General features: G+C 47.4%; 2 protein-coding genes across 5 annotated transcripts; both read left to right on the top strand.

Annotated features, from left to right (window-relative positions):
* Positions 1–181: 181 nt before the first annotated feature.
* prdm10 (PR domain containing 10) lies at positions 182–14,148 on the top strand. Of its 2 annotated transcripts, none has more exons than XM_056611644.1 (23): positions 182–236; positions 1,366–1,485; positions 1,866–2,027; positions 2,254–2,307; positions 2,420–2,524; positions 2,886–3,060; positions 3,515–3,756; positions 3,846–4,046; positions 4,359–4,431; positions 5,037–5,154; positions 5,863–5,974; positions 6,122–6,436; positions 7,395–7,742; positions 8,349–8,504; positions 9,211–9,390; positions 9,761–9,871; positions 10,313–10,513; positions 11,018–11,158; positions 11,510–11,680; positions 11,992–12,129; positions 12,397–12,571; positions 12,869–12,966; positions 13,311–14,148. In XM_056611644.1, exons 2-23 carry the CDS (start codon positions 1,414–1,416, stop codon positions 13,515–13,517), a joined length of 3,555 nt encoding a protein of 1,184 aa, XP_056467619.1. In that variant the 5' UTR covers positions 182–236; positions 1,366–1,413; the 3' UTR covers positions 13,518–14,148. The 2 variants fall into 2 exon arrangements, with proteins under 2 accessions (XP_056467619.1, XP_056467618.1); XM_056611643.1 differs by having other exon boundaries at positions 211–1,154.
* Positions 14,149–15,368: 1,220 nt separating this feature from the next.
* On the top strand, positions 15,369–22,328 carry si:ch211-151h10.2 (uncharacterized protein LOC567699 homolog). Of its 3 annotated transcripts, none has more exons than XM_056611647.1 (9): positions 15,369–15,645; positions 16,724–16,858; positions 17,157–17,209; positions 17,476–17,617; positions 18,656–18,768; positions 19,333–19,513; positions 20,488–20,571; positions 21,195–21,296; positions 21,826–22,328. In XM_056611647.1, exons 2-9 carry the CDS (start codon positions 16,820–16,822, stop codon positions 22,165–22,167), a joined length of 1,056 nt encoding a protein of 351 aa, XP_056467622.1. In that variant the 5' UTR covers positions 15,369–15,645; positions 16,724–16,819; the 3' UTR covers positions 22,168–22,328. The 3 variants fall into 3 exon arrangements, with proteins under 3 accessions (XP_056467622.1, XP_056467620.1, XP_056467621.1); XM_056611645.1 differs by having other exon boundaries at positions 16,600–16,858; XM_056611646.1 differs by lacking the exons at positions 17,157–17,209; positions 17,476–17,617 and having other exon boundaries at positions 16,600–16,858.
* The last annotated feature ends 5,172 nt before the right edge of the window (positions 22,329–27,500 follow it).

Here is a 27,500-nt window from a genome sequence, read left to right as displayed (position 1 = left end):
ATAAAACCATCTGAAGCATTACCCCGTTCTTTGGGGTTATTTATTGCATTGCAATGTAGAACATTGGTAGTACAGTTGGTTCATATTCCATAAGGTTGAATTAGAAAGACATAATATTCATGTATGACTTTTGTCAGTCAACCAAACCTCCACCAATCGTAAGAAGAGATCGGGCGGGTTGCTAGGAAGGTTATGTTAATATGCAATGCAGCCGCCTCTGCAGCTACCATTCTGAGGTAAGAACAACTTCATCGTTTTCACTAAATGGTAAAGAACTGGCGATTGCCTCGCCATCGGTCTAACAGTTACATTTCCCATCCATAATTTTTGTATTGGCGAACGAAATATCCACGATGGTTCGATGGTTAGTGACCCGAGAAGAATAAATATTTAGTCGCAGGGGCCTTGTAAGTGTGGACGTTGTTAGTCCCACCCAAAATGGAGCCTGCATGGTTCTTCCTTGTTCCCAAGCAGACCGAGGCTGGGCTCAACTAGGATGGGGGGGACGGGTGGGTCTCGACTAAATAGTCTCGCCTTTGCTTCTTTAACGGCGTTTTTGTGTAAATTGCTGAAGTCCACCCATGCCGCGAACCAGAATAGTAACATTTATCACCAAGATTGGCCTTTCGTTCGCGCATATACGGCTATAACGCTGATGTCGCCGTGCCATAATTTGCCCGGGTTTCTACAGCGCTGGTTTTTGTGGTATGGTCCGGTTGGGACTGCGAACCTGTGGGGTTAAAATAGGGGGGAATTAAATGCATTATTGGTTAAACGAACTGCTATACCTTCATCAGCTGACTCACTCGCAACCTTTCATTGTGTCTGTTATACGGGCATACAGCAACATTTTGGCTCTGTTTGCCTACTCGTTCACAGCCAAACATTGGCTATGAGTTTCGCTTACCCCTACTGCAGTGCTCCTTTGACCATTCTGTGTATGAAGTTGCATGCAATTTGCCAACAAAGTGCATGGTTTCTGGAGACGCCAAATTCACATCGGCACCTACGTTTAAGGCTGTCAGAATCCCCAGGTTTTCCCAACCTAGTCCTGTTTCTTTATTGATCAACACAGCGCTCTATGCTAAACAAATTACCCTCAGTTGAAAATATCGCCGCAGCTTTCATAAGCAATCCTGTTTGCATATCTTACTGTGCTTGCCAAACATGTTCAAAATAATGAATAAACATATTTCACAAATAGGTGGTCTATATGTAGAGCATAATGCAAGTTATTAAGATCCCAATACATGTATAGTCCATTGTCTTATCACACTGATTATGATCTGAGGCATATTTCCCAATATTGTATGATCACTATCTACTACCATTAAACCGTCTCATCTGTCGACATCCCTCTTCCAGGAGTGGCTCGATAGGTCAAGAGGTGCCAGGTAGGGGCACCACGCTGCCATGGAAACAAAGCAAGAACCCTCAGCCGCGTGGAGCCAGGCCGGAGACGGGGACACGGGAAATGCAACCCAGGTGAGCTGTGGGTGATGACCCCCTCAATTAATTTAAATTCTAATTAATTATATTTATCAGTTATGAACTTCCGGGTCATGAAGACATTTTATAGAGGGACATCAGACAAGTGCATATTAAAAGCAATCTAAAAGATCCAGTGCATGGGTTCACCTTATGTCTGTAAAGGGTCCACAGAATGTAGACGCTACAATGTGCTGATGCAGGCTAAAACTGTAAAAAAAAAAGAAAAAGAAGCAAAAATAACAATGGTGTGTGTGTGTGTGTGTGTGTGTGTGTGTGTGTGTGTGTGTGTGTGTGTGTGTGTGTGTGTGTGTGTGTGTGTGTGTGTGTGTGTGTGTGTGTGTGTGTGTGTGTGTGTGTGTGCCCCCTGGTTGCAGGTGCACTTTGAGGGTGGGGCGGTGGCCCAGATCGTGTACAGCGGGGAGCAGCAGGACCGCGGCCAGGAGCAGGTGGTCTACACTGCAGACGGAGGGTCTTACACCTCTGTGGAGTCTGCAGAACACACCCTGGTGTACATACACCCTGCAGACGGATCCCAGGTACGGTAACGTGTATACCCGCGCGCACTCTCACTCACTCGCGGATCCCAGGTACAGTAAGACACACGCAAACGCACACAGTCACATGATGACTAAAACGTTATTGTTATGATCACACATCTGCTTAAGGCCCAATCCCATTTCTACCCCTTACCCCTTCAAAACAAGGGGGAAGGGGTAAGGGGTAGAAATGGGATTGGGCCTAAAACTCTTCTTCTTATTCCAGTTTGCAGATCAACCTCAGGTAGCCTACATCCAACAGGATGGCACCACTCAACAGGTAGGGGTCCCGGAATTGAGCCCTGCGGTGCACCTAAAGCCCGCTGTTTGACGTAGAAGTATAATTGAACCTTTTAAAGACCGAGCTGACGACCCGTACTGTTCCCTGGCAGGTCACGGTTCTGCTGCCCAGCGGACAGAACATGAACGCTGCAAACCTGCACGTCCTCAGCAACGTAGCGGAAGACCCACAAGCCCTCCTGGAGCCCGTTTCCCAGGTAACAGAGGACCCCATGGTTCATCACGTGGTGCACTAGCCTCAAGATGTGTGAATGTTAATCCGGTTATTTACTGATCCATTCATACATTCATCTAAAAATAAAGGATGGTTCAAGAAGCATGCCAGGGCATTGATATCTCAATTCTCTAACATACTATGTAAAATGAAACGTTAAACAGACTTTAATTTTTCTAGGCAGGCTCACATTGCACAAACTTCTTCTTGAATTCGACACTTTCTAGATTTTTTGTTTAGAAACTTGAAAAAAAAAACGGAAAAATACGTAACACAAAACAACCTTTTTTTTAAACCTCTTGTCAATAAAGTTGAAAACAAATTGAATATGTCCTGGGTCCCAGGAGCAGATGTCCAACTCCCTGTCCTCCATGACGGGCATGGCGGAGCCCCCCCCCAGTCCCCTGGGGGCCACGGACTCCACAGAGGACTCTGATGAAGAAGAGGACGAAGACGAAGACTCAGACTTGGACGACTGGGAGCCCCGTCTGCCCCTCCCCTTCACCCCCCACAGCCTGTGTACGTCACCGCCTCGACCTCCGCGCGCGCTCGGGGCTCGCCTCGCCTCATTGGTTCCTTTCGTGCCCGTTGTCAAGTTGTCGGTTTAGATGGTGGAACGTTTTGCTACAACCCTCATGAGTGTGACCGTTTTAACCAGAGTTTGAATTTTAATTTAGCTGTGGTTTAGCTTAGGTTGGTGGCATAAGTTAGTTGAATATTATAAGAAAAAGAAGTACCGTTACAATATTGACCAAGTGCTCTGTCGCCGTCAAAAGTAAACAAGAGATGAGGGTTTGATGAGGATCACAATGTAACCTAAATTAACCACAGCAGCCGTAAAGTCAAACCTAATGTTTAGGACGGTTGTATTTATAGAAAGTCATTATCACTACTGTAGACTCAGATTCCCCCCATCCACACCTAGTCTCTCCCTTTCTCTCACTCACTCTCACTCTTCCTCTCTCTCCCTCAGGGTGCGAGGAGTGCAACTGCGCCCACCCATCCGCGTGTCTGAAGCACGGGGCCCTCCACCCGCTCCCCAACCGCCCGGTCGTGTCCAAGGCCCGGGCCAGCCTGCCCCTGCTGCTCTACATGGACCGCTTCATGGGTGGGGTGTTCTCCAAGCGACGCATCCCCAAGCGCACTCAGTTTGGCCCCCTGGAGGGGCCCCTGGTGCCCGAGAGCCAGCTACAAGACCACAACATTCACCTCAAGGTGTGCGGGCGTGGAGCTGCTTAGCTGTGGTTCAAACTAGCCGTGCTAGCTCGGTCAACGATGTGAACCTCTGCGCTGTGTGTCCGCAGCTCTGCATGCTGGACTCGGACAAGGACGGGGAGAAGACGGACGAATCGTGGGTGGACCTGTCCGACGAGGACAGCTGTAATTGGATGATGTTCGTGAGGCCCGCCCAGAATCACCTGGAGCAGAACCTGGTGGCCTATCAGTACGGCTCTGAGATATTCTACACCACCATCAAGAACATCCAGCCCAAACAGGAGCTCAAGGTAGGGCTGCTCGACTGTGGGACAAGTCCTAATCACGGTTATTTTGGTCAATATTGAAGTTACGATTATTCAAACAATTATTTTTGAGTTTGAAAACATGATGCATTTAATTCAGTAACTGAGAACTTTGTAACTGAGAACTTTAAATTCCCTGTCCCTTAAAAAAAGAGAAAGATTAAAAAAAAGTCAAATAGACAAAATTTGATTTATTCTACATCCCTAGCTCAAGTGGGCTCTGCACTCCTGGCAGTTGTACCTCTGGGTGTGGTTGACTGATGACAGGTGATAACTCAAACCCTGGGGTCATTGCAGGTGTGGTACGCCGCGTCGTACGCCCAGTTCGTCAACCAGAAGATCCACACCGTGACGGAGGAGGAGAGGAAGGGTGAGGGAGGCTGATGGCTTTATTTACAAAAAAAAAAAGTTTGCGTTTATTTGTGTGTGTGTGAGAATTGGCTATTATTTAAATAGATTTCCTTACTTTTTGAGTGTAATGTAAATTACCCAGTGTTTCCCAAAACACTGTACGGGTGATTGGTAGCACCGTGTGCTTCGACTTGATTGGCTAGCAATGTATATATATATATATTTATTTATTTTATTATTATGCAATAACAAAGTACAAAACTCTCATAGGGAAAGAAAACATACTTCCATCAAGTACAAAAAAGAAAGCATAAATACTAAATAATAAAAATAATAAATACTAATAATAAACATTAATAATGCATCGGTAATACTGTTCAAAACAATAGTCGTGCCATAAAGCTTTTTGAATGTAATTGAAACGGCGGCATCAGGTGGTTCTATATATTATTGTAAACCCCCCAATCAAGTCAAAGCACACGGTGCTACCAATCACCCGGTCCCAACTCCATTGTTTAGTCATATACAAATAAACAGACGTAAATTCAATCAAGCATAACCGATAAGAGTGCGGCCTCCTTTGGTGTTGTGTCCTCACTGCCTGTCATGTCACCCCCCCCCCAGTGTTACGGGAACAGGAGAAGAATTGGCCGTGCTATGAGTGTAACCGGCGCTTCGTCAGCTCGGAGCAGCTGCAGCAGCACCTGAACATGCACGACGAGAAGCTGACCTCTGTCACCAGGTAACCTGTGGCTGCTCTCTCCTTTGAGGTTCTCCACAGAGCACTGGATGCTTGTTTCATCAGCAGAAAATACAGGGTGTTTTAGGGACTGGCGCACACTCAGTGTGTTTTTGTAGTTAGTGTGGTTGCTACTGCAAGCATCTACTGCTCTTCATGAGTTTTCTTTATTCCGTTTGCCTGTTTTTTGTGCAGTTAACTGCTCCTGCATACTTTGAGCTACAGAAACCATTACATTTTCGAAACGTTTAGCTCTTTAACGACATGATTGCTATCTCTGCATTGTTCAACTCTTTCAACTTTTTAAACTATTACGCTTTTTCAGCTTCTTTTTTTGCAAAATAAGTTAATGGGTGGACGGCCATCCGCCCATTAACCGTTAACTGCGAACGCATATTAACGGTGACGTTAGCGTTGACGTTAGCGCTGAGTTTTGACGTCTAGCATTTTAGCATCCACACTCTCGCAGTTTGTTTGGATGAAACAATTCTAGTTTAGGTTTCCTCTTCTACGTAGTTGATACATGTGTGTAGCTGTAGTTGCTCCAGAGAGAAGATGCTGCCGTTGGCTATATTTCCTAGGTGATAATAACAAGGTTACTATCTTTATTAGAAAATGACCACACCTTAACGTGACATGTCAGTCGTTGACATCAGAGCTGATATGATACCAACCTAGTAGACTAAAGGCCTCCGCTCCTGCTTGCTTCAGATCCAGAGGTCGAGGGCGTGGTCGCGGCAGGAAGAGGTTCGGCACGGGTAGACGACCTGGTCGCCCTCCCAAATTCGTCCGCCTGGAACTGGACCCCCTGGTGGAGACATCGGTAAGGGAGAGAGAGAGACACCCGGTAGAGCGCGGGTTGCTTTTGACTGCTCAAGTATGACGTACATCCTATGTCCACCATCATAGGAAAGTGAAATTAAATGGATAATTAAATACTGATGATAACAATCATTGTTAACTTCTGCAGCAGGAGATGATGGGTTTGAGCGGCAAGCCGTCGCTGGAGGTCGGGATGGACGGGGGCGACGGCGAGCAGAACGGCCTCAAGGTGGTGGAGCTCGAGACGGAGGTGGAGACGGGTTCAGAGACCCCGGACCACCTGGCGCTCTCCGCCGAGGAGCCCGGGGCGGCGGCGGCGGCGGACCCCCCCGGCCCGCCCGCCAGCCCGGACGTCCCCCCGGTCGTGGAGGAGAAGGAGGACCCGTCGCAGGGGGAGGGTGCCGGGGCGGCGGTCGACCCACACCTGACCTCTCAGGACTTGCGGCGAGCCAAGCGAATACGGGTGAGCCTGCAGCAGCTGTGGCTGCGTGTTCTGCAGCCAAACGGTTCGACTGCGTTCAGCCCGAAAGGCACCAGATGCCACCCCAACATTAAAGGGGACACATTATACCATCGGGTGTGAGTGTGCTGAGCCGTTACAAGCCGTTTTAAAGATCTGCCTCTTCTGACATCCCAAGTGGACGTGTCCGCCTAGATGTATGACGGATAGATGAGCATCGTTTGCTACAGTCCACTGGGTAATCACACTCACACCCGGTGGTATTATATGTCTCCTTTAACATTGACTCATGTAGCAGACACAATGCCAAAGCGACGTCAATACTAGGCTCAGAACAATCAAAGCAAGTCGACATTCATGACAGTTCTCACTCTCGACAGAGATAAACACACATACACGACTGGGCGTCATAGAATAAGGGAATGCAAAGCAACCATGAACAGATCGGACTTCAGTTCGTAGTTCTCACTGTCGATAACATCATCACCCACGACGGAATCAACACGGTACAACACTGCTACCCAAGACCTGCTTTCGTTTTTGTTTTTGTGGATTTGTGCTAGCCTCGCTGTGCTTTACCAACGGTGTGTGTGTGTGTGTGTCTCTCTCTCATTGTGCGGCTGAAAGATTGACGTGCAGGTAGGTTGGTGGTGCTGTAGAAGGGAGACGGGGTCAGAAGCTTGACGTTCTCGTCATTTCCTGTTCCTGTTTCCTGTTCTCGTCCTTTAAGCCACCTCCTGCTCCTCCTCCTCCTTCATAAGACATCCCCCCCTTCCTCTGTTTATTTGTGCGTCTGTCTGTCTGTATGTCTCCTATGCTCCCATGTCCTAGCCTATTAGATACAGTCCACGTGCCACCTTCTGAATCGACCTTGTCTTTAATCACCAACACTTTCCCTAAATTTCTCCCTTTTTTCTTTTCTTTCCCCCTCATCTCCCCCGCGCCCCTCCACCCTACCCAGAATGCAGCGCTGCAGCACCTCTTCATCCGGAAGAGCTTCCGGCCCTTCAAGTGCACGCACTGTGGCAAGGCCTTCCGGGACAAGGACAAGCTGGAGCAGCACCTGCGGGTGCACGGGCGCGACGCCTACGCCTTCGCCTGCCACCTGTGCAACAAGAGCTTCCTGACGGACGCGGCGTTTGAGGACCACCTGGCGCTGCACATGGACAACCGCTCGTACGCCTGCCTGCTGTGCACCGACTCCTTCGAGAAGCTGGACCTCCTGAAGGAGCACGTGGGCGTGCACGCCGGGCCCGACGGCTGCTTCACCTGCCCCTCCTGCAAGAAGTGCTTCAGCGACTTCATCCAGGTAGGGGGGAACCCGGCGGAGTGGATGTAGAAAAAGTCCCTATTAATCGCTCTAATATAATCGAGTTGAAAGTATTTTTTTAGTTCATTTATTTATTTATATGAGTATATTTGTTCTATTCATTCGATTTTTTATAGAAATGGATCAGCTGGATACATTTCTGTAATTTATTTTCGATGTTAACGTTTTCTATTTGAGAGTTTTGTGTATTTTCTTAAGGGGAAATGGGTTCTTGGTTGCAAAGTGGTTTTTTTTGCAAAGAGAGAACTGCTGAATAATTGCATCACTTTTTTTCGAACTCAAAAATAATCATTTGAATAATCTTGGTTTCAAAGTCAACCAAAATAATCGTGATTATGATTTTTTTCCATTATCGAGCAGCACTACTTCTAAAATATAATCAAATAGATATCTACAGCTTCTCATTTAGCAAACTACTCTTCAGTTTGAATATGAATGAAAGGCGATAAACTCAACCAAAGTTAAATTGTGGCGTTCTAAATTCGCGTTAGCAGTTCTGTGGTGAGCACAACTTTCAAAACGACCCCGTTTGTGTGTCTTCACAGTGTTTGTTTAACATGGACGCGTCACTCTTCCGTCCGCTAGGTGAAGAAACACATTCGCTGCTTCCACTCAGAGAAGATCTTCCAGTGTCCCGACTGCGACAAGGCCTTCTGTCGGCCGGACAAGCTACGCCTGCACATGCTGAGGCACTCGGACCGCAAGGACTTCCTCTGCTCCTCCTGTGGTAAACAGTTCAAGGTGAGGGGATGGGATGGGATGGTGTGTGTGTGTGTGTGTGTGTGTGTGTGTGTGTGTGTGTGTGTGTGTGTGTGTGTGTGTGTGTGTGTGTGTGTGTGTGTGTGTGTGTGTGTGTGTGTGTGTGTGTGTGTGTGTGTGTGTGTGTGTGTGTTCTGGCCCTTCTCGGTCACTTGATTCTTGCCACATTTTTATAATTGTTGCACTTTAGATCAAGGTATATCCATGAATCAATCAATTCATGGAATTCATATTGCGTTTTGCAAGACAACCGAAAGAATCACACAGAGTGTGTCTTTGTCCTTGTGTACAACTTTTTAAAAAAAAAAAAAAGTTTGATAGATCTTGACACTATTGCTTATTTAATTTCCAGAAATTTGCAGTATTTTGTATTTTGTTATTTTGTCACTTTTTGTCTTTGTCTCTTTAAACAAAGAGAAGCTTTCTCTCACTTGGGGTCGTACTGTTATTTGTTTGTCTTGTTTGCATGGTTGGGGATGCCTGGAGTTTGAGCATTTAATGACTATTAACGACAAACTCACCTTTAATCTTGAACCTCCTGCCTGCGTTACGCTGTCCTCCTCATCCTCATCCTCATCCTCATCCTCCTCATCCTCATCCTCATCCTCCTCCTCCTCCTCCTCCTCCTCCTCCTCCTCCTCCTCCTCCTCCTCCTCCTCCTCCTCCTCCTCTGTCCTCCTCCCTCCAGAGGAAGGACAAGCTGCGGGAGCACATGCAGAGGATGCACAACCCCGACCGGGAGGCCAAGAAGGCGGACCGCGTGCACCGGTCCAAGGCCCTGAAGCTGAAGGTGCCCACGGCGGACCTGGACAGCTTCATGTTCAAGTGCCGCGTCTGCATGATGGGCTTCCGCCGGCGGGGGATGCTGGTGAGACCCTGATGACGCGCTGGGCCGCACGTCGAGCGCTCGGCAGTTTGCAATTTTGCAGCTGGCGGCCATCTTGGGTTTAGCGATGTTACCTGTGAATAGCCTTTATGCTCTGCAGGAGAGAGGCGGTTTACAGGTTCACATGCACCCATTGTGCATACAAATGAGATCCCAAAGCCTGCATTTCGATTTATCCACTGAAAATTGCAATTTATTCAATTTCAGCTAACTGAGTCTCGACAGATTTACAATACGTCATGGTTCTTTGAATCGGCCCTAGTGCGCAGACAGTCATAAAAAGGTTTATTTCAGTTTTTCTAATTGAACCTCCGTTCCAACGACGTGTCTGTGTTTGCCTTGGGCCGTGCAGGTGAACCACCTGTCAAAGAGACACCCGGAGATGAGTATCGACGACGTTCCGGAGCTCACCCTGCCAATCATCAAGCCCAACAGGGACTACTTCTGCCAGTACTGCGACAAGGTGCGCCGGTCTCCTCGCTCTATCCTCTGCAATGACAGCATCGTGCCATCTCTCTCTCCACACTACATGTTGTCTATTCTCCACGACCCCCGTCCCCTTATACACCGCCCGTCTTACACACGATTGCTTGATGAGCTGCAGTCAGTTTAGTATTCACAAATGATAGGCCTATGTCTTCCTTTTTATATTTGCAAGGCAGAAGTACTTTGATTGTGCCAACGTTTTTTTAGCCGCCGGTGTCCATTAGCTTGCCTCACAAATTACAAAAGCACCTGAATCCACGGATACAACCTACTTCCACACGTCATGCTTCTACTTTCTGTCGTGGTTTCGATTTGATGCATCACGTTCTAATAAACGAAGCTAAATCCTGAGTCCCTACAGCGAAGCCAAACCCAGCCTTTGCGACACCATGGTCTCCCCCCCCCTGTATCTCCGCAGGTGTACAAGAGCGCCAGCAAGAGGAAGGCCCACATCCTGAAGAACCACCCCGGCTCCGAGCTCCCGCCCAGCATCAGGAAGCTGCGGCCGGCGGGCCCGGGAGAGCCGGACCCCATGCTCAGCACCCACACCCAGCTGACCGGCACAATCGCCTCGGCCCCCGTCTGCTGCCCACACTGCGCCAAGCAGTACAGCAGCAAGGTGAGCATCTAGTGGTCGCCCCCATCGGCCTGAACAGAGTCAGTCCGGTTCGGTCCAGTTCTCGGTTGGTACCAGGCAGCGGGCTGGAATGTTCTGGAACTCTGTGTTTGGGAACTCTTGTGTTTAACTGACGTACAGTAAAAGTAAACGCTGGGATCATAGTGTTCACACGTCACCGAATGATGAAAATGATTCTTGGTGCCTTTCAAACGTATTGATTTATTTTGACCATACCATATTTCCCTTTTTTAGGTAATCAAGGATAAAATCTGTATTTTTTGATTGCACAGAGTACTGCGAAAATAGGTAGCAATCCTAACGAAGCATTGACACTCAATCAAACACACATTAAAAACAGAAAAAAGTGTTCAAACTTAGAATTACGTCTTTGCTGTAACTTTTAAAACGATAACATAATGAAACTGTTAAATAAAACGATCGCAGCCGAGATTGCAGCGTAAATATCCCGCTCAGCCACTGTGTGATTGTGTGCTCTGCTCTCAGACCAAGATGGTGCAGCACATCCGGAAGAAACACCCAGAGTTCGGCCAGATGACCCTCCAGACCCCCATGCCGGCCGCCGCCGTCATCAGCACCCCCCCCGCCGTCATCAACGCCGACGGGACCACCACGGAGTCCGTGGCGGTGAGGGGCCTAAAGCTGTCGATTAGAGCAAAGCCGGTTTCTCTTTCCTTACACCCCCTGGAGAGACGTGGTACCTCCCCAAACACCCAGAGATGAGCTTAGTCACAGCTTGCATCTACAAAAAAAACATTTCTTGCCTAAGAAGTCGTTTTGTGAAAGGCTTGAAGCAAGGAGCCAAAAATAGGCCTACATTTAATATTCAAATGAATACAATTATATCGGACCTGGTTAATACCGTAGGTCCCTATCATCAGAAGGGGAGTCTGTTTTAATTACTCTAAAGGATGAGATTACATCGCCTTCACTCAGGGAAGATTCAGGTTTTCTTATTTATAAATTCTCTCTGGGCAGACGACGGACCTGCTGACCCAGGCGATGACGGAGCTGTCCCAGACGCTGACCACAGACTACCGTACAGCCCAGGGGGACTACCAGAGGATCCAGTACATCCCTGTGGGCCAGGCCGGGGGCGCCCTGGCCCAGTCCCAGCACATTCAGCTCCAGGTGGTGCAGGTTGCGCCGGTAAGACACAGCGGGCCGAGTCGAGCGTTGGTTTGGATGGAAGTGGATGGAGATGTACCCACTAGTACCTGGGCTACTGGAGAATGCACTGTAGGAGATGGAGAGAAACCAAAAAGAACATGATCTCGTTGTCTTTTTTGGCCATGGCAGCCCTAGTGTGTAGGATTACTTATTGAGAGGTTATGCTTTATGATACATTATTTAAAAATGATAATATGGCTAAATGGATTGAGTTTTTTAGGCTACATTACTATGACTATAACAGTTTGTAAATAAAAATCCCTAACGTTGTTTTCTGTTATTTGGTCCAGGCTTCTTCACCGCACTCTCAGAACGCCACGGTGGACGTGAGCCAGCTTCACGAGCAGCACGGCTACAGCCAGCACTCCATTCAGGTTCAGCAGATCCAGGTCTCCGAGCCGACGGGCACCGCCCAAAACACCAGCCAGGTAAACATCAGACCGGTGAACGCCATCCAGTGGAGCTATTGATTCGTTGACAACAAGCCAAACTTACCTTCTCTCTCTCTCTCTCTCTCTCTCTCTCTCTCTCTCTCTCTCTCTCTCTCTCTCTCTCTCTCTCTCTCTCTCTCTCTCTCTCTCTCTCTCTCTCTCTCTCTCTCTCTCTCTCTCTCTCTCTCTCTCTCTCTCTCTCTCTCTCTCTCTCTCTCTCTCTCTCTCTCTCTCTTCCCCCCCCCCCCTCCCTCCCTCCCTCAGGTGGCTGGCCAGCCTCTAAGTCCCGCCTCCTCCCAGCAGACGGGTCAGGAGATGAGTCCGAGTCAGCTGACCCCGATCACCTTGACCCAGAGCCACGCCCTCCAGAGCCCCGCCGCGCAGCAAGGCGCCGTGCAGCACGCATACATCCCCAGCAACTGGAACTACCGTGGTTACCGTGAGCACACCCCCAGTCTGCTGGGCTCAGTGTTTCTGTGAATGTTTATGTGTCCGTGTGTATACATGGTTGTTTATTTGCCTGTGTTTCATGGTTTACTTTATGCGTGTGTGTTTGTATGTGTGTGTTTCCGTGTGTATTTATGTGTGTTAACGCGTTAACACACATGTTTTCATGTGTTTCATGTGTCAACCTACGTATGCTTTTACGTGTGTTAGTGTATTGATTTTGTGTCGCTTTTTATTGTACTGTGTTTGTTACGCGTATTGATGTGTTTTGTGGCTGGTTCTCCTGCAGCCTCTGAGATCCAGATGATGGCTCTTCCTCACGCCCAGTACGTCATTGCTGAGGCCAGCACCGCGGGCGCGACCGGCAACAGCAGCCAGGTTAAAACGGTGAGCCAGAGCATGTTTGGAAGAGCACAAATCCACGCAAAGCCTTTAATTATAAAATGTATATGACAGGCGATTGGTGCCTTTATGGGCAAAGGTAGAAAGACAGGAAATTAAGAGGAAGCAGCACACAACAGCATTCAGGAATTGAACCTGGATCGCTGCAAGGAGTCAAACTGGACGAATGCGTGGAAACATATAATCCTTGTAAAACTCTGTTGAAGTCGATCTTCTCCTGGGCATTTTTCGGTGATAATCTTAAAGAAACACAAACCTTTATATATATATATACAGTATTAGTGTAAATATATGACTGAAATGCATTACATCTGTGTGTGTTTCTCCAGACCCACTACGTGATCTCAGACGGCCAGTCGGACATGGAGACCAAGCAGGTTTCCGGGTCTCAGACGCCCCCGCCGGAACAGGCAGACCAGCCAACCGAGCAACAGCAGCAGCAGCAGCAAGCCAATCAGCAGCCCACCACGCAGTACATCATCACCACCACAACCAATGGCAGCGGCACCAGCGAAGTTCACATCACCAAGCCCTGAGCCCACCTGTAGCGTAGCAGTTGTTGTTTTGGGGGCCAGTCACTTGAACTGATACTGCATGCAGCCTCTACGCACACACTCGATCACGCGCTACTGACACACACACACACACACACACTCAAAGAACTCGACGCAAACACTGGTACCACACCGGTGCAACCACACAGACCCTGGGGGTGTCTTTAAGGGTATGAAACCAATGACCAGTTTTATGTGTCAGTTACCTTTCCCAGAATCGTGATTTATTTGCAAGCTAGCGAAGCCTTTTCGTTAAACATTGATTTTGTTTTTATGGGACCTTTATTTTAAAAGGCAGTTGACAACAGACATAACCATGAACGATTTAATGAAGGAATTAGTTTAAAGTTTTACTCTGCCTCCTACACTACTGAGTACTGGAGAAAGTTGGGACAGCGTTACTCGCCTAATAACTAATTACTTTTTGGAAAATACATTTGATAATTTTTCCAAAATATGTGAAAAGGTGGGGAACGACGATGTGGCAATTTTTTTTCTTTGGTCCATTTTCAAAGGTCATTTCAAAGATGGTAGCTGTTGTGAAGGAGACTACTAAATGGTTCCTTGGATCTTATGGTGTTGCCTGCCTTATTGCACAACCCCTTCGCACATATACAACAGAAAAACAGAAACTATAATGCTTTGAAGAGAGGAAAAGTAGGAGCAGAACAAGTAGAGTCAGGTACGTCATGCTCAACATGACTTGTCTCCAATACGGGTCTCGTGTAATTATTCAGACATTTTGTTTTGCAATCTTATTATATTTTCCACTTCTGTTTTTCCTCAGTTTCGGTTGAAATAGGACTAGTTTGTGAGTTTTGTTTTACTTTGTGTTGGTGGAAATAACTGATCGTTTTTTGTTTACATGCTGAATTGGTCTTTGGTTGTTTTCTTGTGTTTTTGAGTACATTTTTGCGATCTACAAGGCCAGAGATCATTTTGTTGTAAAAATGGCAGCAAATTAAAGTTCTACTCATCACTCCCATCGCACAAAGACATTGTCTGGTACAAAGTGACTGGAAAAAAGACTTTTCTGAAACCTTTAATTTTTGTTTAATGTTGAATATATGTTGATCGAAATCGATGGGAAGAGATAAACAGAGTTCTTAAGGATGGTTGAAATATAATAGATTTCCGCTGGTTTCATTAAAGATTTGATGACTTTCAGGTAATCAAAAACTAGAATTGAATTGTGACTTATTTTCCAAATATATTTTTTAGCAGTGTAATGTTGGTACAATTTGGCAGTGGGTGTGACGTGTGCTTATAGTGCATACATTTATATGTCTCATCAGACATACAGTTCTTATGAAGAAAGGAGAATCACCTTCAGTGTTTAATTGTATATCATTTAAATAGTTTGGAATCCGAATCACCACCAATTGTTGCTCCAATCTGCTGGATATATAAACACCCCAGCAACTACTACACATTTAAATCCACTTGTATTCAAAGTGGCTTACAGGTGTGACTGTAAAAGCATTCACGTCGCCCAATCAAAATATAGTTTTCCATAAACATCTTGAATAGAACGTGGCGTATTAAACCAGGGTAAGTCTCCCAGTGTTAGGCCTCAGTCCAGGGTTTAGGAGTCAGGGTTCGACTATCTTAGTCTAGCCTACAGTAGTAGACGATGGCTACAAGACGCCTAACCTTGAGTATGTGTGAACAACGCTTCGTGAACAGTAATTCATTTTCCTTTACACTTGGGGCTTAGGTATCAGGGAGGTTGGAGCTGGCTGAGGCCCAACCCTGGTTCTCGCACAATAGTGCCCGGCGAGACGTGAATTACAACTCGGATGGAATGTAGGAAAAGAAGACAAATAAATGAATCACCCCGGGGGAACCAGTCTGACAGGGTTGCCACGTTGGACAGGCTAGCCGCCTGCCCACAGACCCAGCAGCAGAAGCTCGACACCGACGACAAACTCGGTGAAACGCGGATCTGTGTACTGCTAGGATGGCGTCGACCGGCCCTTAATTGATCAGGATCGATTCATTGAAACGCCTGCGCGTGGCGGACTGCGACCTGTCTGCGTTGCCAGGGTAACTGGATGGAGAGGCGGTGGGATGAGTTAAAGAAGGCACCAAGAGACGAGGCAGTGAGCAGGTGTGTGTGTGTGTGTCTGTGTACTGTGTGCGTCTGTGTTTGCGTTTGTGTTTGCGTGTCAGTCAAATCTATCCTGCAGCATCTGGTGAGACGCTTGACAGGTGTTTGAATGACAGGTGATGTTTGAATGACAGGTGTCTCGTCTCCTCGGGTGAACTGGTTGTCTGGGAGACAGAGTGTGTGTGGGAGGGGGGGGGGGAGAGAAATGCTGACAGTTGTGATTCATGAAAGGAAAAAACAACAACACTCTTAGCTTTATATCATTTGCTTATAACTCAGACTTTTGGTTTGCTATTACCCTACTATGACTATAACTTTGGCTGCTTTGCCATTGTTCATGTCTTCCTTGTGAGAGTTGTGATTGCTGCTGCTGTGGCCATTGAGACTGTAATAGGCCTATCTGGAGTAAAGGATTGTGTACATAAAACACACATAAGCCTAATACTGTGGTTATCTGTCGTTCTGCTTTCAATAAACAGAGTGGTTTGTTTAGAAAGAGATAGGTGGGTCTTTGGTCCAGTCGGCCACATTTCTCAAAGCAGGTTTGACTGTTTGTGTAGGCTACTTAATAGGCGATAAGCACCGGGAAGTATTTCAGAAGTCACGCATTACCAGAATGGTAAAAGTATTGAGTGTAATTAAGTATTGAGTTGCCCAAATATTGGGCTGTACATTTGAATGGTGGTTTTATAAAGTATTTCTTTATTTTCAGTGGTTTTCATTTTACATAATACAACGGATCACATTAAGAACAGCATAGCAACAGCCATACACTTAGACAACTTTGCTTCCACTGAGTAAGCCTGATGCACTGTAGTGAATTCACGAAGATAAGCATGATTTGGATTTCCTAAATTAGCTCGACTTCAATCTCAAACACGCGTTGTCTAATTACGTCACTCTGCCTGTGACCCGCGTGTTTTTTCTAAAAGTTCTCTCTCTCATCATTATCAGTATAAATCAACTTGAAGAGCCACCTGATCGCGCCTTCTGGCTCCTGACCTGGAGGGAAAGCTGTCCATCGTGGCGAAGCTGGTGCGCTGTAGCACTAGTATGTGTGATGTGGTCTTTCTGCCAGGTGGAGGCGCCATTGCACCCTTCTCTCGGACTGGCCGAAGTGGCGTGGAGGATACTGTGCTCCGGATGCCTTTTAGCAGGCCTGGGAGCTTGTGCCATGCTCTTGAAGAAGAGCCTGGGGCGCAGTGGAAAGGCGGTGAGTGCGCGGACACACGCCTACGCACTCAAAAATAAAACGTCTTCAATAAAACTGTCCCGTAAATCATACACTTTTACAAGCATGTTCCTTATTTGACCTTTTTGTCTGTATACTTCTTTTTATGATCACTTTTACGGCCTTGTTTGTGTCCATCCATCCGTAATTACATCCAGTGTGCTACTAACAGTAACTTAACTTAATATTTTCTAAATAAAGTTAGTTAGCTAGTTTATATATTATAAGCCCTTCGATTATAAAATGTTGATAATCCTTTCTTCTGCTTTTGGACGTTAAGATGGGGCTTTGCTCAGAATCGGTGGCAGATCAGAAAAACACACATTTTTCGTGGTGAGGCAACTTTAAAACATGACTAGCAATATTATATAAACTATTAAACTTAGAACCATTTTCTATTCCTAAACGGCAATATTAGTCCATATTAGATATTTGTTTAGCATGGGCCTATTACTAAATACGTGTATTCACGCATTTTAATTCTGTAATTGTAATCTGTTGTAAAAGGGTCCATACGGACCATAGAAGTCATGATAATAATTTGCGGGTGGACAGTTTAACGAGCGGTGTGTACCCCCGGGGTGTCCCTACTCACCAAGGGTCTCGAAGGAGCCGTCCCTACCAGGCGGAGGAGTCTCCCTGGCCCGGGCCCTTACAGACAGCCTGCTGCTCTGTGTTCTCCAGGAGTCCCTCTCCCACCCCACCCTGCCCCACGTAGAGGCTCTCCTGGCCAGGCTCAAGGTACGACAGACCCCCCCCCCCCCCCCCCCCCCCAAAAAAAAAACGAACAAAAAAACGCAGTTTTAGATTAGCTTTCTTCTAATCCTAGAACGTGATGCTATCAGGCCTCTCTCGCAAAAGAGGTGCCAAACCTCATTGAGAATTCCATCACTCAAAATGATATGCAACTCAGATTATATTATTGATTTTAAACTCATTGCTTGTTTTCTTGCTCTGTCGTTTCCCTTGGTGTGCATGTTGTAATGCACTTTCTGGCCGAAAAGTCCCAGCTACTGCAAAGTTTTGATTTGGTTTGATACACTGTCACGTACCGCACACACTTCAGTATGCACAGCGCACGTTATGTTAGCCTGGGGCGACAGACACACACTGATATTCTGTCAGATACATTAATCCCCAGACCAGAAGACATTGAGTCTCTCTCTCTCTCTCTCTCTCTCTCTCTCTCTCTCTCTCTCTCTCTCTCTCTCTCCCTCTCTCTCTCTCTCTGCCTCTCTCTCTCTTCCTCTCTCTCTCTCTCTCTCCTCTCTCTCTCTCTCTCTCTCCCTCCTCTCTCTCTCTCTGCCTCTCTCTCTCTCTCTCTCTCTCTCTCTCTCTCTCTCTCTCTCTCTCTCTCTCTCTCTCTCTCTCTCTCTCTCTCTCTCTCTCTCTCTCTCTCTCTCTCCTGTTAGAACATCGTGTTTGAGTCCCTTTACACTTTGTTCTTTCTCATCTCATTTCTCATCTGTTTTGGTTCTCGTTGACGTCATCTCAAAAACAACTTCTATGCTTTCAAATCTAGAAGTAACTTTTTAAAATCTTTCCCTCACTTTTGTTGACCAAATAAATGTTTGCTTCATTTTTTTGATTATTAAATTCCCAGCAAAGAAACATACAACATCCATGCCATTAATGATCAGGTTAGCGTTAGGCATCCAGTGACCCGTCATCAACATGGACTGCTGTGTCAGCTAGCCATAGCACTGCCCTCCACCATCTGTTGATCTCTGACCCCTTTAACAGGCTCCTCTTCCTCTTCCTCCTCTTCTCTCCCTACAGAGGGTGTCCCGGACCCTTCAGGGGGCTGAAGGTCTCTTAGAGGCCGGGTCCGACTGTGAGGCCCTCGCGCTGGTAGAGAGAGTGAAGGCCCTCAACACATACCTGCAACAGAGGTGAGGTTCCACCGCCAACACGGCTTTTGGAAGGAGAAGAAAGTTAGTGTTGTGTTCAAGGGAGGAGGGGCATGATAGTCAATGGAGGGTTTGATCCAACCGAAAGGGCTCTGTGTTGGAACCCCAATGTCCGTGATCTACTCATCCTTGAGCAAGATGCTCTAAACCCCTGATCTGCTCATTAACGACTTACGGCATCTGAATTCAATTTGCTCGGCCCCGAGATAAAAGCGATTGCATAACGACTAAATATTAATAGCCAACAGAGAAGGTTATGTTAAGTGAGGGCTTTGCTCTCTTCAAGGTCAGTGTATGGATCTGGGGGAAAACACTGCATCAAGGGAATAACCCCAGGAACCGTCTACACACACACGCACACACACACACACACACACACACACACACACACACACACACACACACACACACGTACACACACGTACACACGTACACACACACGTACACACACACACACACACACACACACACACACACACACACACACACACACACACACACACACACACACTTTCCAACCCCCCCCCCCATCCCGGTTTCGGACAGGACAAGGACGCTTGGCGGTCTGGTACGGGCGCAGGGGGAGTTTGAGGCGGACGTGGAGGGCCTGCTGGGGGGTCTGGAGCTCCTCTGGACCCAGCTGGAGGAGCTCCACACCAGGGTCACGCTCACCAAGGACTGGAGCCAGGGCCAGGGGGATCTGGCCAGCACCAAGGCTGAGGCAGAGGTACCCATCGGGGACCGTGGAACGGGGAGGGAGGGAGGGAGGGGCGGGGGGGGGGAGGTTGCGATCCCTGTTGAGTTCTGTTTAAAGATTGTGTTGGTTTATTACAGGGTCAGACAAGATACAAGACACAAGATACAAGATCGTTTATTGTCATATACACACAATGGAAACATAGTTTACACTGGGCAATGAAATTCTTAATTTGCAAGTTCCCTTCACACAAAATATGCTTAAAATAAAAGTAGATAAGTAAACTAAACTACTAAAAGAAGAAGAAGAATTTAGTTAAACAAAAACAGTTGAATATAAGGTGCTGTTTAACATGTGCAATGTTCGCATACAGCAGAAGGCCCTGAAAGACATTGAAACATAGACGTTTTGGAATATATAAATTGGATGTTGAATATTATTAGTAGATAAACATACTGCCATGACAACATACTGCCATGGCTTTATTTCACCTTGTACTGAGCTAGCTGATTCCATTAGTCCACTTTAACTTGCTAGGAGGTATTTTATTGGTTAACCTCTAAGCTAAAACATCCCCCACCTTTAAATAAACGATTCACTTTGGTAACGCAACAAAGTAAGAGATAGATTGAGTATTTGTCGTCGTCTTTTCCAATTCCACTTACTGGCCTAACCTGTCCTAATTAGTCAGAATTAGTTGATTGCGTTCACCTGTTTTCCTCTGTCAGTGTTCAGATGTGAATGTGTTGTCCTATAGCCTGTGATCCTTGCTGCTGTCTTGCTTGTTTTAGTTTTACTATAACCTTTTTCTAAATACTGTCAAATTCCTACATATATAATATAAAGGTTGAGATTGTACACTAGATCTTGTATTCCTGACATCAGAGTTCATAGTTCCTAGATGCTCAAACATGCATTATATTGGTGGGTTCCCATACATCTGTTTTGACAGAAGCTCCACCAAGCTAACTGAATACATGCTTGTATTTATGTGTGTGAGGCAGTTTGTGTCCAGGATGGTGGGTCAGTACCGGACCAGACTTCAGCTCTGTCAGAACCACCAGAGGGAAACCACTGAGTTGCTGCAGGTAGCTTCCTACCCCAAACAAACTCGAAAAAATACCAGAATGTTTCTGATTCCTCTACCACTCTGTCCAGTTGTGTTGCTGAAACTGGGTCATGTAGCATTAGGAGTATTTTTATAACTACTCTATGCTTCGATGTTAAGCCGCACTTTGGTGTTTAGCTGCTTTGAATTAAAGCGTCTGATAAACGACTCAATGTAAAATTCCCTCCCTCATTTTCCCTGTCTGTCCTTGTTTCTCAACATTCAGTATATAACCAGGGTCAGATGAACATATTGAGTCAAGATAAGATTACTCTATTAATCCCTGAAGGGAAATTCCAGCAGGAGGCCTTCAAATAAGAAGGGCATTCAAGTGAGGGAAGTTGGCCCTTGGTTAAATAGGGTTACGTCCTAAAAGGCTATTATAACTGTTAAAGTTGTATTAAATTAAAAAATACTGTATAAACAAAAATATTTATGACATACATTTGATGGCCTCTTTAATCGAATGTCTGACAGTGAATGTATACATCATTAGGATTGGGTGGTCCCACTGGTATTGCCATGCACTCCCATGTAAACTAGACAGGACCCCATTGTTATCATTATAACATGATAGTTGTTGAGGTACTGTCCGTGTGATAGGAGCTGACCTGGACTCACATAACCATGAGCGCTCACGTTAGCGACAGCTGCAGCAACGAGTCAGTCTGGACGGAGCTGTTACTACAGTCCAACATCGAGCAGGTACACACACACACACACACACACACACACACACACACACACACACACACACACACACACACACACACACACACACACACACACACACACACACACATATAACCCACACTACAAAAATAAAAAAAATACAAGCACATACAGTTCCAAGTGGTAGTGAAATACTCTGCCTCTCAATTAATCACTTTTTGTCTCTTTTTATTACTCTACTTCCATTTCCCTTTCCTCATAATATATCTGCCTGCTGGTCATTCTATCTCACTCTTTCCTTCTCTCCTTCTGTTGCTCTCCCTTTTCCTTCCTTTTTCTTCTTTTTCTCTCCCCCATTCCTCTGGTCTCTCTTTCTCTGTTCCTGATCTCCCTCTCCGTCCCTATGTCTGCCTCTCTCCCATCCCCTCTCAATCTCTCTCTATCTCCACCTCTCTTTTCTGTCCCCCCATCTCTATCTCTCTCTCTCTTCTCTCCGTCCTCCCCTCTCCCACCTATCCTGTGTTGTCGTCCCCCCCCCTCTATGTATCTCTCCCCCCTTCAGTTTGACAAGGTCCAGGAGAACTTCCTGTCTGTGGACCAGCAAACCTCTACCTTCCAGGCCCACCTGGACGGGCTGGAACGGGGGGCTCCTGACGGACAAGCCACTGGCCCCCCAACCTGTTCCACCTCCTCCTCCTCCTCCTCCTCCTCCAGTGCTGCCGGTCGGATTGGCCCCCGCCACGCTGAGCCCGCCCCTGCCTCCGACACTGTCTCCTCATTGGACGAATCCAACCAGGCTTTCCCCTCCTTGGGCGAGGACGTCGCCCAAACCCTCTGCGAGAGGTCGGCCCTTCAGTTCTCCTCCGCCTTTGGACGCCTTCGGAAATCTGGAAAGAAGAAATGATTCTTATTTAGTGTTATTTAAAAATGTTGCACTACGGCTTGCGTCAGAGTTACTTATATGCGTGTAGCATTTTCAAGTGTTGATCATTTGACTTTTGCTGTTTACTTGTATTGCGTGTATTTATTTGTAACTTTTCAAAGTTTTATTTTAATACATGATTGTTATGATGCGTCGTCTTCGAATTAATCACTTTGCAGAACAAATTATGTTGTACCGCTGCTTATTTTTTAGCCTGGTTTATTACAAATCGGATGCCCTCAGAGAATGAATGATAAAACTGTCAGACACAAGGGGGCGTCACACCACCAGGGATCCATGCAGTCACCTGCTCAACCATCACCATAAAGACAACACGTCTCATTCAATACATCCAGACGCTTCTCTTCATTTAGTTTCATGAGGAGATAGCCAGGTTTTCTGGCTGTTCACCATATGGTCTATAAACACATTCCTGCACATGATTTGACCATTTTCTGCCAAAGCCCTTTTCTTCCTTTAACTATTTTCCAAGTTTTATTGAGGGTCATCTCATATTTTTCTGGTATGAGACTAATTCAATGAGAAATGTTTTCTAAACTTGAAGCGCATGATGAAAAGTGTATATGCAATTCCCCCCCCCCCGTCTTTCATTTGCTGCTCGCTTTGAACCCTGATCCAGTGTGACAGAGCTACTTTAGCAGTTAGCTGCAAGCTAAATGGATTCCTATATGTCCATGATTTTAATAAAAAGGCCCCAACGTCCGAAAGCCTGGAGGGGGAAAAACATAGAAGTTATAAGCAATACCAGACATTTCCTCGCCCCCCTCCCCTCCTCCCCTTCCCCAGTCCTGTCTCCCTTTATCAGAGGCAGTGGACGACATGATTTGAGAGCTTCAAAGCAGGGATTTAAGGTTGGAGGAAAGCGAGTGGGGGGTGGGGGGGGTTTGGGGGTGAGTGGGGGGAATGTAGATGGGTGGGGTTAAAGGTCATCACTGGAAGCCATTCTGTTATTACTAAAAATGGAGAGGGCCTCCGGACCTTTCTGGAACACATGAATGTGCCTTTGATCCAAATTCTGTCTCCTGCAGCACTGCCTCCGAAGATGCAAAAGTTAGGGCAACTTCTGGACTCCATTTTGGACTCACTCTCTCTCTCCCTCTTAAAAAAAAACCATAAGAAAGCCGAGCTATGCTAGCCAGAGGCCTTGCTTGACGGGGCTGACGTTGCGCCGCGGGCATTAGCCTTGAGATCTGACACTGTTTTCTTCCACCCTTATGATTGGCTGGCACCAGAGGGTCAGAGATGGAAGGAGGGGCACCTGACCCCTGGAGGGGGGGGGGGTCCAGGGTGGACTAGGATTTGGCTTTCAAGTGTCACAACACAACCACGCAGACACACACACACACACACACACACATACACAAACGCTACTTCACACAGCCTGCAGGTTTAAAGGCAGTGGGGGGGGGTACCAGCTTAGTCTGTCTGTTGTTGCATTTCAAGCCACAGACGAGTGTCACAGGACAAAGACAATCCTCTTTGACAAGTGACATGAATATGTCATCTGAATCGATAATGACTTCTCTGAAAGAAGTGGAAGGCCGCAACAATAGCAGCGCATTTTTGTCAATGTTAGTCTGTTGGTCTGAATAAATAATGACATGCAAAAAGCAGGCGTGAAATGACTTATCAAGAGTTTCAGAACAGCAGGAAACCTCTGTTTAAAAAAACAAATATATTAGAAAATGTCCTGCGGTGAGCTAGCCGGCCACTCGATCCTGCTCTCCCATTTGTGAGACATGCTTGGCATTGCTTCCATAGCATGTCATGGTGTCTGCGACCCAATCGGAGAGCGAAACGGGTGGAAGTGGTGCGAGAGGCACGCCGCCGTGCGCGCGGGGAATGCTGCGAGTGAGCGAATAAAAATGACCCATGGCTTCGTTTAGCTACCCTAAAAAAAACAGTTGATGACTAGCTTCCTCCGCTAGCCCCTTGGGTCCCCGAGGGAAAGGCTATTTCAAAGCTAGCCGGTGCGTGTGTGTTGTTTCAGAAAATATGGTTGGTAGGAGAGGTCAATCGTCCCGTCAATTACCACAGTTCAGATTTCAGCGGCGCTCCCGTGGACAACGTTTTGCGCCGGCTTAGCGTGTGCTACGCTAGGCCGCTATCTGATCTTTTCAACGCGCAACAAAAACAACCTCCATGTCGGACATTCACAACACTTTCCAGTTATTCAAATGTAACAGTATAGTTTAATCGTTTTCTCACTCACTTCTGTCTTTTGTTGAGTGTTTTTCTCTCGAGCAAAGACAGACCCAGGTGGGATTTCAATGGCAGAAATGTAAGTAACTGAATAGTTACATCCCACTCCCAATGTAAAGGGTATCCTAAGGCTTAAGGTCAGAGAAAGGGCCACAATGAATGTGTCGACATTTCTTTTTCCTTTTTTTATTTTTTTTTTTGGCTAATGTTAGCTTCCTTCGGTCAATATCAAGGCTCCGCATCGAAAATATAAAACAAACATTTAGAACTGGATTCAGAGCCATTTAAACACAAGAGAACCGGCATGTACAGCAATATGATAAGGATTATACTGTTGTGTATTTCTAGTTCATTTTCATCTCCTAATTACTATCGCTAGTTGGACTTTTGGAGCCCGCCTAGGTCCATTGTACGGGGTGCTTTGGGTATGGGTATGCCTAGGCGGCAGTGTATTTGTGGAGTTGGCGTTTCCACCACCACCAGGGAGATGTTAAATTGGTTGGTTAGATGTGATGTGTTCTGTGTTCAGCTGCTGTGTGTGAATATGTGTGAAAGAAAGGCAGCTCTCGAAATCGAGCAGTGTTAGGGGCGCGAGACTTGTATTCTGCTAAACCTGGGCTCCCGTCTTGTCCAATATATCATAGATTATTATAGACAATATATTAGTTTCAGGGGAGTGTAGAGAAAGCCAAGTTTGATTTGTTGAGACTAATTCTGATTGTTCCTTTATTTTTAAGAATAAACAGGATCATCAGTCTCACATGCCACACAAATTATTGGCTAACTTTATAGATGTCTTCATGGCAGCATTTTCCACAACAGCCGCAAGCCCTAAATCACACCAGGGCCCAGCAATTAAAGGGCTGGATGGCGCTCCATACGCTAGGTAAGTCACCATGCTGCTACAGACCCGAGGCTATTGGAACAGCTGCACTGTTGGGGAGACAAAACATCAAAACACGGGATCCGCATGTATGTAATTAGCAACAGGGCAGACGTTTTTGGGGGAGTAAAGAGTCCATCAACTTTTACCGAGGTTATTACTGCTGACCCAGCCCAATTCCACACAACGAACGCTTGAGCTGTAACGATGGAACCCTTGAATGCGTACTCGCATACAGCTGGCAGAGCCCTGAATACCCAGACAAAAAGTACGCCAATGTCTGCACGCTCACTGTAGGCATCCCAGACCAAGATGCCCTGTTATAGGGCTTCTGCCGCTACTAAGCGCCAAAGCTAGCTAGCGCCAAATTCTACAGCAGGACAAGTCTCCGTGTTGTGAATACGACCACGGCTACTTAGCTCTGCTGCTAAATAGCCTCTTGGACGTGAATGTTATCACAGATACTTGGCTCCGGTGCTACTTCAGGGCGAGCCTCCATGATGTGAACACGAACGGATTAGCGTTCACTTGTGGACGCAGGCATCTGCCCCGGCCGCGGCGGTCCCCGTGCCAGGCCCTGGGAGTGGGCGGAGCCTGGGAGGAAGGGTTAAACAAACACGCCGGCTCCGGCACAAAGAGACCGCCACTCACACACATGTGGAGGCAAAGGGTCCACTCAATCCCTCATACACACCCACTGTCAGCCCCCCTACCCCCCCCACCCCCCCCCCCACCAGGCTCTCACCCCCAGCCCCACCGATCCCCAACCCCACCGACCTACAACCTCGAATGACGCCCACACCAAACCTCCAACCAGCCACCGCCTCCCTGCACCTTCCCCACACCGGCACCGCTGCCCTTACACCCACTGACCCCCTCCTCCACCACTATCGTACCCTCAAATCCTTCACCCCAGCAGCCAAACAAACACCTCCAACACAGCCCTGGGTCTTGGGAGAACCAAACATTCAAGAGGAGGAGGAGGTGGAGAGGAGAAAGGGGGAGGGGGAGGGGGAAGGAGGTTGGAGGAGGAGGAGGAGGAGGAGGAGGAGGAGGAGGGCAGAATTCAGATTCCCATTCACAGAATGTCACCAGGCCACAAAGGAGGGACCGCATGACATCGCCACTAAACCAGAGTTAATGGACTTCTTTCTCAGCCGCCTGCAAGACATGACAGGGGGCTTGCGTGTGAAGAGAATGGGGAGGGTGGAGCCGGTGGGTGGAGGTGGTGGTGGTGGTGGGCGAAGAGACTGGCGAAGGAGCCCCCTTTGCCCCGATCGAAAGGGGGCACATGGGCCCAGCGAGTCCCCCGAGTGATTGAGAGAGCGAGGGAGGAGAGGAACAAGGGGGGAGGAGAAGAACAAGTGGGAGGGAGGAGAGAGGGGAGAGGGGAGGAGGAGGGGAGGGTGTGATTCATTAGCAGCTCTCTCATTGAGACGGCCGGCTCTCATTCAACAGCCGCTTGTTTTAAAGGCGGTAATCCAAGCGAGGGATCGGATCACACTCCTCAGAGTCCTGATTTAGCATGGGGGCTAGCCGGAGGTTCTCCACGCTGCTTTGTTTGGCGAGGCCGTCGCTACATGGCGGTGGCGTGAGGGGTTGAGAAGCCAAACACACACACACACACACACACACACACACACACACACACACACACACACACACACACACACACACACACACACACACACACACACACACACACAGACACAGACACAGACACACACACACACACACACACACACACAGACACACACACACACACACACACACACACACACACACACAACACACACACACCACACACACACACACACAGACACAGACACAGACACACACACACACACACACACACACAGACACACACACACACACACACACACACACACACACAAGAGCGAACCCAAATGTGGCCAATCAGGAGTGAGTTTAGTAAGGGATGCGGGTGCGGGAGTGTGCATGGACCGACTGCCAATGCCCTCTGGCCAATCAATCAGCGCGCTCCTAGGAGAAAGGTACCCAAGGAGGGGATGGGTGGGTGGTGTGGATTTGCATGTGAACACACACCTCACAAAGGAGGACCCAGAATGTGTGTGTATGGGGGTGGAGGGGGGGGGGGGCTGGAGAGCACTCTGAGAGCAGCTATAGTTTCACTCCCAACAGGCCAGCATCCCACACCTCCTCCTCCTCCTCCACCCCCGCCTCCATC

The sequence above is a fragment of the Gadus chalcogrammus genome, chromosome 16, assembly GCF_026213295.1.
Source record: "Gadus chalcogrammus isolate NIFS_2021 chromosome 16, NIFS_Gcha_1.0, whole genome shotgun sequence".
Classification (NCBI taxonomy): Eukaryota; Metazoa; Chordata; class Actinopteri; order Gadiformes; family Gadidae; genus Gadus; species Gadus chalcogrammus.
Note: the sequence above shows the minus strand (reverse complement) of the source record. Positions and strands in the feature narration are given on the sequence as shown.

Bases quoted from the DNA above. Each gene is read 5' to 3' on its own strand.
- si:ch211-151h10.2 (XM_056611645.1), top strand. From the start codon at position 15,590: ATGGAGAGGCGGTGGGATGAGTTAAAGAAGGCACCAAGAGACGAGGCA. The intron at 18,769-19,332 runs GTGAGGTTCCAC...GGTTTCGGACAG, and splicing joins AACACATACCTGCAACAGAG to GACAAGGACGCTTGGCGGTC. The intron at 19,514-20,487 runs GTACCCATCGGG...TGTGTGAGGCAG, and splicing joins GCACCAAGGCTGAGGCAGAG to TTTGTGTCCAGGATGGTGGG.
- prdm10 (XM_056611644.1), top strand. From the start codon at position 1,414: ATGGAAACAAAGCAAGAACCCTCAGCCGCGTGGAGCCAGGCCGGAGAC. The intron at 11,159-11,509 runs GTGAGGGGCCTA...CTCTCTGGGCAG, and splicing joins CCACCACGGAGTCCGTGGCG to ACGACGGACCTGCTGACCCA. The intron at 12,572-12,868 runs GTGAGCACACCC...GTTCTCCTGCAG, and splicing joins CTGGAACTACCGTGGTTACC to CCTCTGAGATCCAGATGATG.